General features: G+C 41.8%; 1 protein-coding gene across 3 annotated transcripts in view; it reads right to left on the bottom strand.

Annotated features, from left to right (window-relative positions):
- syde2 (synapse defective 1, Rho GTPase, homolog 2 (C. elegans)) overlaps nucleotides 1-9966 on the bottom strand; it is a 53343-nt gene extending 43377 nt beyond the window's left edge. For 2 of the 3 annotated variants that reach the window (XM_023954337.2, XM_023954338.2), the window contains exons 1-3: nucleotides 8017-9919; nucleotides 1630-1922; nucleotides 1037-1427 (exon numbers count right to left, since the gene is read on the bottom strand). In XM_023954337.2, coding sequence (XP_023810105.1) covers nucleotides 1037-1427; nucleotides 1630-1922; nucleotides 8017-9760 — 2428 coding nt within the window. In that variant the 5' untranslated portion in view covers nucleotides 9761-9919. Of the gene's footprint in view, nucleotides 1-1036; nucleotides 1428-1629; nucleotides 1923-8016 lie in introns of all 3 variants that reach the window. The other variant, XM_023954339.2, reaches the window with a different exon arrangement.
- Between the last annotated feature and the right edge of the window lie 4295 nt (nucleotides 9967-14261).

The raw sequence follows: 14261 nt of genomic DNA, 5'->3' as shown, positions 1-14261 counted from the left end.
GTGAGCTTGACAGGTCAAGTATTAACCAGACTATTCATGCTGGCTTTGAGCCATACCAAATAATGGTGGTTATGGACTCAACCCAAGAAGATGCAAACAAAGCTACCACAAAACAGGCTGCAAAAGAAACAGAAAAAACTGGAAACAAAAGCAGGCAAACAAAACAGTGCACTTAGAAAAATGTATGCAAATAATGCCAGAAAGGCATGGATATTAATGTATCTATCTACTGGTATTTATGGAATTTTAATGAAAGAAAATACTTAAATTGAATTAGAAGATTTTTTTTTTTTAATTTTAATATTCATTCATCAAATTGTTGATTCAGTTTCCCGTAAAGCCAATTGCTGTATTTATATTAGACAAAACAATGCTTTAGTTTAACTTTTAATTTTTGAAAAATAGTCATTGTTGCTATTGAAGTTCCAGCGCTGTTTAAACACAAATTCTGCAAAATCTGATTTTGCAACCAAAAAAATTGGTTATAAAATAAAGATTTTGGATCATAAGTTAATAATTGAACTAAAAACAAATCAGTTTAAACTTCTATAAAGGATAAAGAACCTTGTTAGTTAAAAAAAAAGTTCCAGCCTTTTGTCCGCAGTCAGAAGGTGATGGATACCGTTTGCTCTCAGGAATGTCAGCTCAGAATTCCTCCAGTCCAATGTCTGTCTGAGTTTAACTAATGAGGAACGCCAAATATCCTGGGATATGACGGGAAATGCGTGATGCTGTCTGTTTGCACAAAAACCAACGCAACAACTCAAAGCACAACCATTGTCACAGATTATCTAGATCCCTAAAAGCTACCTGACCTCTGGTCTGTTGGACATGTTTCTTTAACTTTTAAGGGTGTTTTGGGCGTGCTTCAGAGCTATAGGTGTCCAAGTCTGCAAATTCTTGGTTGGGAAGTTTGATAGCTGTCATTGATGGTCGCAAAACCACAAAAGTAAGACATAAATCCTCATCTCAGACAAGCAGAGAAGACAACTGTCAACGAACACAGGAAGGATGAAGGTAGTTTGTTGTCCCTTACCTGTTAGTCTACTTGCAGAAGCCCCGCCCTCCTCCTGAGGTTTGCACACAGGCATCTGTCTGTGGGGATGTGGAGCCTGTGTGGAATGTGCAGCATTCCCCTGGCTCACATCTCCTGAACTGCTGCCGAGGCCTTCCACGCGGACCTCCTGCCCACTTCCACTGGGTCCCTCCAGGGTCCTCCCAACCTGAACAGCATCCCTCCCTCTGCTCAGTTTCCTGTGGGGGTCCTGTGGGAGCAGCACCCGCACCGAGGGTCGGTGGGAGATGTCAGGTACGTCGTCTTCTGGTATGGGGTTGTACCAGATCTCCCCCTCATCGTCTGCATCGTTTTCCTCTGTTGGATCTACGCTCCGACACTGAGGTGACACCTTTTTCTGACTGACGCCCATCTAAACCAAGAAAAGAAAAGCTTTACTGTGAAGAAGGGGTAGCACAGACACAACACAGTGATGTTTTGCGACTAGGGACCGCCTGTTTTATATATAAGACTTGACTTGGACTTGTCAACAAAGACTTGATAACTTCTTAACAGGTTGCTACCACAGGAGCTTTTTAAAACCAAAGTTTCCAACCTCTGCAGGGGAAGCAAACCTGAGGTAGCTGCAGGCGTACTGGCCGTGGCGGCACTATTGCCGAGAATCTCAGACCATCCGGGGAGAGACTGGGGGGAGGCGGTGGCTGATGAGAGCCCTGGCTGTCCTCCTCTTCAACTCCCAGCATCCCATGCAGATCCTCTCTGGTGCAGAAGTTCTTCGCCTGGTAGCTCTGCTGCAGCCAGTTGCGTTTCTTGGAGACAGTGATGCTGATTTGCTGTGGCTTCCATGGCGAGAGCTCGCTGGTGGATCGACCGTTGGCGTGCGCCATTTGGGCATTCTCAATGAAAGCTGAAAGAATGATGGAGAAGCAGACAGACAGAGTTTAAGCAGTGTTGCCAGGAGACAATAACATTTAAATTCGGTGAGGAAAATTGAAATACAGGAAGTCCCGTTCAGCCTTGAAGTTTAAGAGAACTTCTGTATCAGAAAACCACAAACATGGTGCCTGTTTTGTGCCGTCTAAAGGGACTAAAATGAGCCACACTCTTTTAGAGACTTCCTTGACAGAAGTGCTCATTGAACTGCTTTAGCTTTAGGAAGAAAACAAAGCAAGAAACTGCTGAGAACATAAAGTAGGCGGGTGAAAAGACTCAATAATGTAGATACTTGGTCATTTAAAAGCCCTGAAGACATGGATAAAGGAGTTCCAGCCTGGTCATAAGTATGTCAACAGCTTTTTCGTCAAATACCTACACGCACACACATACACACAAGGCCTTGTTGAGCAGCAGCCCAGAGAAGTAGTCAAATGCGTGTTTGTGACAGGGAACTCGCGCTGCTGAGGGCAGGGTCCTGCTCCAACTTGTATAGCAACCTGGAATAAAAGACTGTTTTGATCCTTGCCAGCTTTCGGGCGAACCCCTCCACATGCAATAATGACAAGCTCTCCGCTCTAGGTGGAAATACATTTGGGAAGGTTATAGTTTTGGGGGATATTTTTTTTATTATTTCGGACAGAAGTTACTTTGTCGTTAGAAAACGTGAAAGGGGATTTGCCAATTAAACCTGCTGCTGTTCTTCTGTGTTGTGAAATCCAGAAAAGTCCTACAGGACTTAGATCCAAAAGCAGAGTAGGGCTCCGCTGACTTCTGTTGATCCTTAAATATCAGTGAAGACCTAAATTTGATTGTGTCACTCCTTTTCCCTTGATAAGATGCTTGTTATCATTCTGTCACTTTTCAGAGGCAAGTTTGCTTTTTCCTTTTTTTTTTTTTTAAGATGATCTTTTCTGCTTCTATATTTAACAAGAAACTTGCAACAGCAGCTGGATTTAAACCTTTCCCGAGCTAAAATTTGTCTTTTTTCCAGCACTTTTTTTTGTTGTAAATTCATCATAATTTAAGGAAAGGATACCTAGTAAAACCAAAGCTTCTCCAGACACTCACAGCCCCAGCAAAGGAAGAAAGAAAAGACGGAAAGCGATGGTTGTGCGTGGAGCTGTTGCTGGAATGCCTGTCTCCTCCAAGGGGTCTTTCTTAGCTGGAAAAGGGAAGCGTGTTCTGACACGAACAGCATTCCAGCCCGCAGATTTACACCACCTTCCACTGTCACACTTCTTTGCGGGAGCAACAGCTTTTCCAACAAAAAATATATATTAATATGTAATAATGTTGAGCTTAATCATTGAGACATTAACTCTTTTTTAAAAGCTGCCAAGTGTCTGCTCCCTTTTTTTTATAGCAGCACATCTGTGTTTTAATGTTTGATTTGAGCTGTTTGCTCTGCAGGACTTTTTGAAAGTGGAATGTCTTAGGGTGCTTTCCAATAAAGTTTTAAAAAATATTTAAACAGGAAAGCAAAAAAGGAAAAAGGTTTTTTAAAAATTGGTGCCCAAAAGGTCACCTTTATCCAAATAAAACTAACATTTTAAGAAAAACCATGGTTTTCCACCTCCACAGTTCAAAGCAGAAATATTCAGTGCAGTCTGGCAACAAATTGACTTAGAAGACTTCATCAAAATCTAAGTTCTGCAAAGAATACTTATTTATGGACTAAAGTGTGGACACAACCCACACGAAGCAGCACAAACAGCCTTCTGCAAAGCACACAGTGTCCACCATTTATTAGATGCTGTTTCACTGAAAACACTTGAAGGTAAGATTCAGCTAGAAACTCAGAACCTTTTACTTTGACAACAAAGTCTGAAAAGGTTTTAAAACCCAATTCCAACCACAGTTAGCTTTTCTTAAGTTATGTTGGGTTTCTTCTGTTGGTATAGAGAAGATTGGTAAAAAATGTAAACATGAATGCTAACAACAATTCCCTTCATAAAAGTACTGATTGCCTGACGATTTAGGGGAATTTACATTGGTGTTTTCTGTGCCATGTATGCTCAAGCAGAAAGAATAGGACCTAGCAATCAAAAAAACATGCTGATAAGTTTCAGCATCACATTCTTTGTGAATGTAAACACGATGCTTACCAAAAAGAAAAAAAAAAAGAAAAAACTTCCACTTGATGCCGAACCATTTCACATCCCTAACCTGAAGGCTCTTTGTGATGAAGCTCATAGAAAGGCAGCGATCGTGCTGACACGGTGAAGAATGTTATACTTTCGAAGGTTATCAAGGATAGAGTTGCATGGGCCTGTGTGGACCTGTGCCATGTGAGTCTGATAGTAAGACCAATTATTTACACGTCTAAACCTTGTGAGTGGCTAAATCTTTTCCTCCACTAAGACAAAGCACTTGATCCACTTTCCCAGAGGACTTTAATTTCTTTCCTGAATTCTGTTTTCTTTACAGACTCCTTTATAATAAGACCCAAACACACACACACACACACACACACCAGCTAGTTTTCTTTTTCCAAGAGAACAAAACTTTGTTGTGTATACAGGGCTGCTGAGCCCCTACAGAGGGAATCTGTTGTTATATGCCATACATTCCTGTTGACACTCATTCATATGCTAATGTAGATTCTCTGTGTCGATTTTTCTTTTTACACCAGGACAGAGCTGGGATCGCTCGGGGTTACATCACATGTCAACACTTGCGTCCCGCTGATGCGACCTGGCACAGCTGTCTGATATGTTTGTTGGCTTCCAATCTAAATTCTTCTCTACTTTGTAGAGTTTTGGGGAATCTATTCTACCGGAAAAAGAGAACAGAAAAAACACCCACATGGACACACAAGAAAGTCCAAAACTCCCAAAAAAATAAAAAAGGCAGCTGATGCTGCTGAGCAATGATCATTACCGTGACTCATATGTTGTAAATCAATCTAACATTAACCTGATACCTCAGCTTTGTCCTCCATCACCTGATCCGTGTTTAGAGCAAGCATCCTCCATAAATCTGTCCGCGTACAAAACACGAGACAAGACAAATCATTGTACCTCCTCAAGTCACGTTGAAAATGTGCAAAATACCAAATAAAAAACAGAAAAATACCCCAGAGATGTGAGGCAGCACATTTTATATTTATGGAACAATGTAGAAACGAGATACCGAAACCTTCAGACAAGAATCGACAACGGTTTAAAGGGATTTCATGTCACCTGCATATGCGTGTAAAGTCCTGAACATCTGTACAAACAAGACCTATTGCATAAATTACAGCACTACAGAGTTCAGATAAACAGGAATTTTATAACATGCTGGATTTAATTTGCAATGCACTTTATAGTTTATGAGAATCAAATAATTTAAAGTAAAATCATTATTCTAATTTAGGTTTACAAGCTAGTTAGCTTGAAATGAAACAAACGAAAAAGCAGTGATTGTGTCCAAAGCCTCACAAAATCCTCAAACTTAAAATTCAGAAGTTTACATACTAAAACTTTTATTTACTTAGTTATCTTTTTTGTGAAGTCATAATTAGTTTTTATGTTCTTATTTAAAACATTTAACACAAAAACCCCAAAGCTAAGAGAAGCAGTAATAGAAATCCTAACAAGAAAATGATAATATTGGTGTACAATATGTGTTATATGGTGTGAAAGAGGCTTTAAATGACTTGTTGGCCAGAAACTAAGCCATATCTATGGTTAAGCTAAGACAATGTAAACTGCGGTTTAATATTTTTAGGTAAATCTACCTAAGTCAAGGTAAACTAGGAATTAATACATTTAGTTCAAATTAGTCAACTTTAATTTAGCTAAGCACTGTCAACCTATACTAAGATGTTAGCTGAGCTACGTCGACATGCTAGCTTCTGGTGGTAAAATATTCTTATTATTAGCATTAGAGACCATCTCTTTGCAGACGAGCTAGCCCCTTATTGTAGCAAATCCTCTATGTGTAAACAGTGGCCTGATTTTACCTACACTCATTCCCAATTTGCCTCAACACAAAAATACACAATTATAGAAGGTTTAAATTAAATTTAAAAGACAAGTCAGGACAAGAACAAGGTAGCTACAAACTACTTGAGCTTGATATGTTCTTCAACGACTTTGCATTTTAGTATAACTTTCAAAACCAGAGGAGGAAGAGGCTGTGCTTTCAAAAAACTAAAAGTACATAAATACATACTTGAATTAGAGAAAAGTCCACAAATCTAAAAGGTGATTAACCCAACCCAAGTAATTCACAAAAGCCTTTGAGAGCTTTGGCCTTTTATTTCAAATGGCTTTTTATATGATACTGAGAGGCCATCAGTGGTACGATAAGCCCAAGGCTGACCTTGATAAATACTTAATCACTCTTCATTTTGTTCAGTCATGGTGTGGAATTAAGTGACACAAACCAAACAAGTTAAACAACAGGGATGGCATCTGAAAAATTCAATCCAAAGTCTCTTTAAAATGCATGTTACCATGGGGCTGTCAAGTGCAAATGACTGGGGAGGAAGGGGACATGACAGCACAATCGCCCCCCTCCCCTACTCTCAGACAAACACACACACATACACACACAACTACCACTGAAAACGACTGCAGCGTTTTTCCCCCCACTTTGGATGCCTCTGGCCACAGCTGTGGAAATGTTCAGCAGGAACAAGGAAGGAGGGAAAGCGAAGCAAAACGGGGAAAAAATGAGAGGGAAAATTGAGGGTTGCATGGAAACTAATATCTACAGAGCTCTGACTTTATTTCAAATAAAAACCAGCGAAGGAAAGAGCGGAGTAGTTGGAGCTGAAATAAGCCAATGGTGGCAAGAAGTCAACAGAGATGCCCCTTGGCCAGCTGCCACACACGGTTTCTAACAATGCAGGCGAGGACGGGCGGCACGCAGAGCAAATCATCTTTTTGCTGTAGTAAACAACAAAAAAAAGAGCTAATACAAAACCACTTTGGAAGCTAAAAGGAGATATGGCTCTGTGAAAAGAGTTGATGCTTCTGACCCCTTCCAGAAACCAACATGACTAATGACAAACATGACGTTTACCAAGACTGTTACAAAAATAAAAGGAGCACACAATAAAGACCCACTCCAAGGAAAAATGGATGTTTTTAAAATGTTTTTAAAAAGTTCTTGTGATATTTTTTAGATGCTGGAGGAGTATGTAAAGAAAATTGCGCTTAAAATTGCAGTTCTCAGTATTTATTCGATCAAATGATAGTGAATCAGGAGCAGAAAAAAAATGCCATTTGAAAAAGAAAATGAAATAAGAAATGCTTTTGGTGGGCCACAAGCTCCCTGCTCTGCTCCATTCTGATGTAACCACTTATAGATGACTAGATCCATGAACGTCTTCGTTTTCCTCGTCCGAGCTGGCATCTGCATAGCTCCAATATTGATCGCCATTTTTGATGCGCCGGTAATGTTATGTTGGGGGTGTGAAGGGCTGTAAGCCGGCGGGAGTGCGTTTATACAGATAACTCTGTTACGGGTGACGGGAAAGGGAGCGGGGTTGCTCCATGCCAAACTGTGTCCCCGTTTTTGATTTTGTCTAAAAACAGCATAATCATGATTAAAAGTCTTATTGAAAAAACAAAACAACAATATTCAGTCAGATAATATCAGTGAGATTTTCCAAACAGAAAAATGAGGCACCATGCAGTTTTCTGATACAGATGTTTACCTGCTTTTGTTTGGAACTAAATCATTTGGCATGTCATCATAATCACATAAACACACCCACAAAACCCAACACCACATGTAACCCACTACCAGCCGTTTGAGTTAGTAGTTACTGATGTACACTGTGAGTATTCTGCCCTACAACCGGGTGTGTGATTAATTTTATGTTAAAATGCACCTATATTAGTGTAAAGGACAGAACCCGCCACCAGGGAAAGGGGTTTTAAAAGAAAGCAAGAGGTCTGAGGGGTCTCGTCCTTTTGCTTTGCATCCAGAAGTGGAGTGGACCCCCAGCAGACGGAGCTGACTATGAGTGGAGGAGGATGACGGTAATCAAGAGGAGAGGAGGAAGCATGAGGTCTCTCTGACTTCAGAGGATCTCCTGGAGTCGAGGCCCCGCCGGATCACCTCCCTACCTGGCTGGTGTTGAGGCGATTTGGCCTTGGCGGACTTTCCGCCTTGGAGCGCCGGTTTGCAGCAGACGGGGGGAGCCTGAGGACGGAGACGGTCCTGGTGGGGCAGAGAGGAGCCCTCAATCCGCTGCTTCATCTCGGACGACAGCAGGCGCCCCTTGTGCATCCACTCCTGCATCTTGTTGACCGTAACACCGTGGGCTTTGCTGGCTGACCCACACACCCGCGCTCGGACTTGGACTGAGTCCTGCTTGCCGTCCTGACCAGGATGTGGCGCAGCCTCAGAGTTGCTGTCGGAAGACCCTGTCAGGCTGTTAACCGAGCTGCTGCTCTCATTGAGTTGCTCACCACAGCCTTGCAGCAACTCCTCGCTGCTGTCGTCTCTGCAAAGCATTTGAGGTTCAGACAGCTCACCTGCTTGCGTGACACCATCATCCTTTTTAGTCTCTGCTTCCTCTTGGTCATCGTGTGCATGTTGGACTCCAGAAGTCTGAGCACAAGCAGAGGGCCCGCTTTGATACCTGATGGCTCCATCACTTGCACACCGCAACAACGTGGGCCTTTTGGTCAACGATAGGTTGGTCACACTCTTACTGATAAGCCTCCCCTTTGACTCCAGAGCTCCGGCAAGGCAGAGAAGGAGTGAGTCAGTGTCAGACACCTGCTGAGGACTGTGGTCGCCTCCTGATGACCAGGAGTCGCTGTCGATGATTTTGACAGACAACCTGGAGCACAGGCTGTCTCTGGAGCGGCTGCTGCAGGAGGAGGCGGCTTGCCGCTCAGCTACGCCGCTGTTAGTCTGCTGGACATCCAGGTTGATATCGTTCATGGCGTTGATGAGGAGGTAATAGGCCTCCTGCAGCCGGTTTCTGAGCCTGTCAGTTTCCTGAGCGCTTTCAGCCTGTCCTCTGCCCTGCCTGGGCTCTGAACCCTCAACTCTGTCACCGTCCAATTTTGGTCTGGGGGTTTCATAAAAGGGAAGATTTTCATTGTCATAGTAATCCTCATCTTCACTGTCTAAAGGGCACTGGAGGGGCTCCTCCTGAGACACACATATATGTAACTGCGTTGGGAAGAAAGTTTGTGTGGGCCCCCAGTTTTCCAAATCTGGGGGTAAAACTTCCATATTTCTGGAGTTGGGGTCGTCTTTTTCCAGAATCTGGTTGCTGGGTTCCTGTAATGCTAACACCTGCACTGGGGGCTGCCCCCCCTTCCCCTCTGTGGGTTGAAGGGCCCCCGCCTGTACCTGCGCTCTCGATGAAACAGGGTTGGAGTTGTCCCCAAAGCCGATCGAGTCCCCGACCCTGCACTGCCGCGGGAACGACACCGAGTGTTTCCGCGGGACGTGCGGGAACCCCGGCTGGCTCCCGACCTCCTCCCCCCCTAACACTGCGTCTCTTTGAAGTGGGACCCCCGGGAGCTCCTTGTTAACCCTGCCCCCGGTGCTCGGCGGTGAGGCGGCCAACTCAGCTGCGCAACTGTGCGGGACTACCACGACCCCCCCGCTCGGCTGCGTCGCTCCTTCAGCGCAGTTCTCGTAGGTGCTCATTCTCTCGGCGGAGAGATCCAGCCCTGCGAGCGAAACTACCCCGCTAGCCTCGTCGGAGTCTCGCGAAACTTTTGCTTTACCTTCGTGGCCCCCATTCGCCGCAGCGGCGGAGCCGAATCCACCGCCGAGCGTCGCTCCTTTCTTGGACTTCTTCCCCCGGAGTTTGGCTAATAAAGTCCTCCGCAGAGGATCGGCCATTCCTTCCCCTCTCGGCTAATTCCTCCCGGTGTCTCTCGGCGCGCGCGCTCCAGAAGGGAAGGGCTTCTCTTCGGTCAAAGCTCGCCGCGCGGACGTGCTCCTCTCCATTCTCCACTGTCACCTCCTCTCTGCCGCCTCCGAGCTCTCCTGACTCTGTGTGCTCGACTGCACCACCTCCTCTCCTGCCTCTCCTCCTCTCTAGCGCCTCACCTCTCCGTGTGTTTGCAGGCTCGGATATTTGGAATATTTCCCCGGTTCAAAGTTCACACATCTCCTGCTCAGGCTGAGCCATGAAAGCGACAATAAATCTGAATTATTTCCGCTTTGAGAGGAAATTACGAACATCTGTTTTCAGCTGAACTTCACAAAGCCAGGCGATTATCACAACAATAAAACAGTCTGAAAATATTTATTATAATTAGAGTTATGAATGTGGTCCAAATTCACGTCACGTCTCCAATAGAAATAGTTAAACAAATAACAACAAGGAATATGTTACATAAGTTTGCCTTATTACAATGTAATTAATAATTATTAAAAAATTGGTAAGTCACTAATTAAAAAGATAACTACACCAAATCAGCTACTTATTTTCCAAATTCCACCTTAAAGACCCACTCCAATGAAAATCTTTTTTGAACATGTTCTTTTGACATGATGGGAGACTATATATAAAAAAAAAGTTTAAAATAGCATTTCTAAGTATTTCTATATGCAAATAATTGTGGATAGGAGCTGATGAAAATGTGCACTGTATAAACCCTGTAGCAGTGACATATGAGTGCTAAAGTAGGGGGGGGGGGCACAAGCGTTGTGCTTCACTCCATTGCAATGCATCCGCTGGCACACAAATAAATTCACGAACGTCTTTGTTTTCTTGTCAGAGCTGGGGTTTGGCTCAAAACTGCTTGGCTGGATAACTCCAATATTAGTCAGCATTATTGTTGCACTGGTAGAGTCAGGTTGGGGGTGTGAGGGGCTGTAAGGTAGCAGGAAAGAGTGTAAACAAAAGAATGATGGGAAATGGGCGCACCAATGGTCAAATCTGGTACAAAGTGAAGGGTATGGGGAAAAAACGTTTTAAGTTTACTTTAAAAAGTTATAAAGCCCATGAAAGTTTTTTAAATTGCATCTTTTTTTAATCTATTTAAAGTTATGACCAACAAAAAGATCAAAACAATATTTCAAATTCCATTTATAAAGTCAAATGTTTGGTGAAATAAATATCAATGCACACTGACTAAGTAAAACTCAGAAAGTTGACTTGTAAAACAAAAAATCATAACAACAATTTGTATTGCATCCCCTGCCTTAACAAGAATAATGATTATTTTTTTAGATTGGTAAACTATATATACTTTAGAATACGTTTTCTTGCTAACGTTAGTGAAAGCATCACATTTTCTCTTAATGAAAAAGTCCACAAAAAAAGATGTGATCATCACCAAAAACATTAATAATAAAAGTTTTAGTTCTGGCAACCACTTCTGTTGTATATCCTAAAACGTCTGTTCTGCCTAATTACAGTAAAAATGTGACTTTATTTCTAGAGTTTGTGGTTTTTCCATTTAGCCTCTTCAACAGTCCTTGTAACTGCGTATTTGTTTGGCTCTAGCTTGATGTTGATGCAATCCCACCTTTTGTTCACCTTTTTTGTTAATCAAACCCCTTTGCTGATTTATAACGTGTTTGCCAACAGATCTTTTTTGTTGACTTTCTTATTACTCAGCAGGCAGCTCAGTCAGTGCAACCCTGAGCGTAATGTGCAGAGGTCACAACAGGAAATGCAAGCCCAGACGTCACTAATGACCCGTAATAGAAAATTATTAAGCCAGAAAATAGAAGCTATCTTCGATCAGGGCACATTTAAATTGATTTTAGTTATCTTAATTGTTTTAACATAGCTGACATACTAATGTTGTATAAGTCGCTTGACAAATACGAAAGAATAGTAAAACTGAAACCATTTGTACAACTAAAAAAATCTTTTAAAGAAGGTATGAAGATGATTTTTTTTAAATTATCTTGTTGGCTTTTAATATTTAAAACTAATATGTTTTTAAAATAGTTTTTGGATGAATAGCTTTGACCCTAAAAGTTAGATAGGTTTCTTTATTTTTTTTATTTTTTTTTTATTTTTGCTATGAGCCAAGCCTTGAAATTACCACCTTCAGTGGAAGCTGTGAAGGAAATTCAGCAAACAGCAGCAGAAAAAAATTCTCATCTTTACGCAAAAACATTTTTAGTCCTGCGTTTAAATAAAGAAAGAGAAAAATGTCTGTCTTTGCAGCAACATTAAGGAGGATGGTGATTAACTCCTCACTCTTCATCATCATTTACTCCTAAATGATCAGGATTTACTCTGTCATGAGGAATTAGTGTTCCATTGGTGCCTCTTCATTTCTCCATGTTACATTCTCTCCAACCACAGCATGTGGACTTAAAAACATGGTCTGCCAATCACTGAAAATGGCTGGATTGACTGTTTTATCTTCTGTTACCGTCTTCATTTTTTTTTTTTTTTTACCCTGCATCTGATCCTTATCATTGGTTGCAGTGAAATGAAAGGGTTCGGGAGCATCAGAGGCAGCAATGAAACATACTTTACTTCAACCCTAATCTGCTTGTTTGCTGCTGCTGCTGCTTGGAATGTGTGAGGGAAGCTGCTGGAAAGCTGCAGAGGGTGTGTGAGTGCACATGAGCTCTTTAAACCTCACCCTGGGAAAAAACTATTTATATACATAGATATAGATATAGATCTGTCAATTTGGGATGAGAAAAATGGTCTCACCAAGACTTCTTATTTTAAGAAAAAAATGTCCTATTGAAAAAGGTTTTTGATAAAAAAGAAAAACATTTGTCTTGCAAGACACAAAATAAGCAATTTTTTTCTTGAAACAATGGCCTTTTTTCTTTCTTAATACTCAGTTTATATTTCCCATTTTCATTGGCTTCATAAACCCCACCGGGATCTAGAAGTTGGGTCATGTCAGCTGGATCACTCAAGCCAAAGAGTAGATACATCAAGCAATGACAGAAGCATTTTGGAATCAAAGATTTTGCAAGGGTGGATTGAGAAGTCAGAGGGAGCTGCATGGCAGCTTTGACCGAACAAAACAAAAATGAGTTGTTCAGACTAAATTGTAAAAAATAAAGTACTTGCTGCTTCCACCTACTTAAGCAGGATTTTTCTTCAGATGGGTAACCTTGATTCTCTTGTCTCATCAGAAACCTGCTATGTCTGTCTTTGCTGTAATTTTGCGCAACTTTTGACAAAAGTCCGAGGAAAATGTAGCTGTGTCTGATCCCTTGTGCCAACTTAAACCAGACAAATCCTGGAGTTGCCCGCTGGGAAACGTTTTATTTGTTTTGAATCACAGTTCATAACCCACATGACAATGTCAACATCCCAAGAATAGACGTGCTGTTGCTCAGCACATAGAAAAAAGGGTACTTTCTGTGGTTTGACCTTCCCATTTCCCTTCTGTTCAGTTCAAAAGTTTGTACAAAACTTCCTACGATTGACACCAGATTTAACGTTTTACATTGGATTAAATTGAAAACTAAGGCTGCAACAACAGGACTGTAAAGATTTGACCGCAATGTCATCAATGGATGTTCTAATTATGGGTTGGGAAGACCTCCTGGATTCCCCAATTCATTGCAGTCTCCATTTTGATGCTTCGTAGGGATCCATATTTCTACAGTATTTCTAAACAAAACCAGAGGGTTAAAGGTCATGGACAACCACATCCAGGTGGGCTGAAGAGCGTGTGTGGGGGATATGTGCTCAAGTCCATTTAGGGATTTGCACTTCAACAAAAAGGATAATCTGTGGAGCCAATGATGACATGGAGAAAACTTGTACATTTTTTTACACCTGCAGTCAGAGGCAGGTGATTTATGGCCATTAAAATGGGTACAATTAGTTACTGTTGTGTCAATAAAGATTCGTCACAGGTGTGAATCCAGTGTGGTTGTCCCTCTGGACAACCAACAAATTGTTGTTAATTAGCCGTAGCATGCTTCACAGCATGACCACAAGGTGGCTTGTTACACAACCAAGTCAGTGCCCATGTACTCCAGAATGGACCAAATTCACAACAAACACTAAACACCCTATCCAACCCCAAACTGTTTCAGTGTTCCTTTGGTTGACAGGTGGTGGTAAACTTATCTACACTAAACAAATTTTATCTAAGAGTGTTTCAACCACATACAAGTTTGTTTATTTTGCCCATTTTTGCAAAGATAGGGGTTTGAAAACACCAGTTCCAACTTGGGAGCTGAAAAACTGGCTTTGCTAAACTGTGGTGTCACGTGATCAAAGGGTTTGACGATCTTGTATTTACGGTCAATAACTAACACCCTAAAGCTCTGCTGTTGCCACCACTGAAGTAGAAAACATGAAAACATTTTTACTAACACAGAGGCAGTGAAGCTAATAAAGTAACTACATTATAAACACTCTTGTAAAAACTTTATTGAACCAAATCCACAG

This window comes from Oryzias latipes, chromosome 4 (genome assembly GCF_053564925.1).
Source record: "Oryzias latipes strain Hd-rR chromosome 4, Olatipes_Hd-rR_3.1".
Lineage (NCBI taxonomy): Eukaryota > Metazoa > Chordata > Actinopteri > Beloniformes > Adrianichthyidae > Oryzias > Oryzias latipes.
This window is presented reverse-complemented; position numbering and strand designations above follow the sequence as displayed.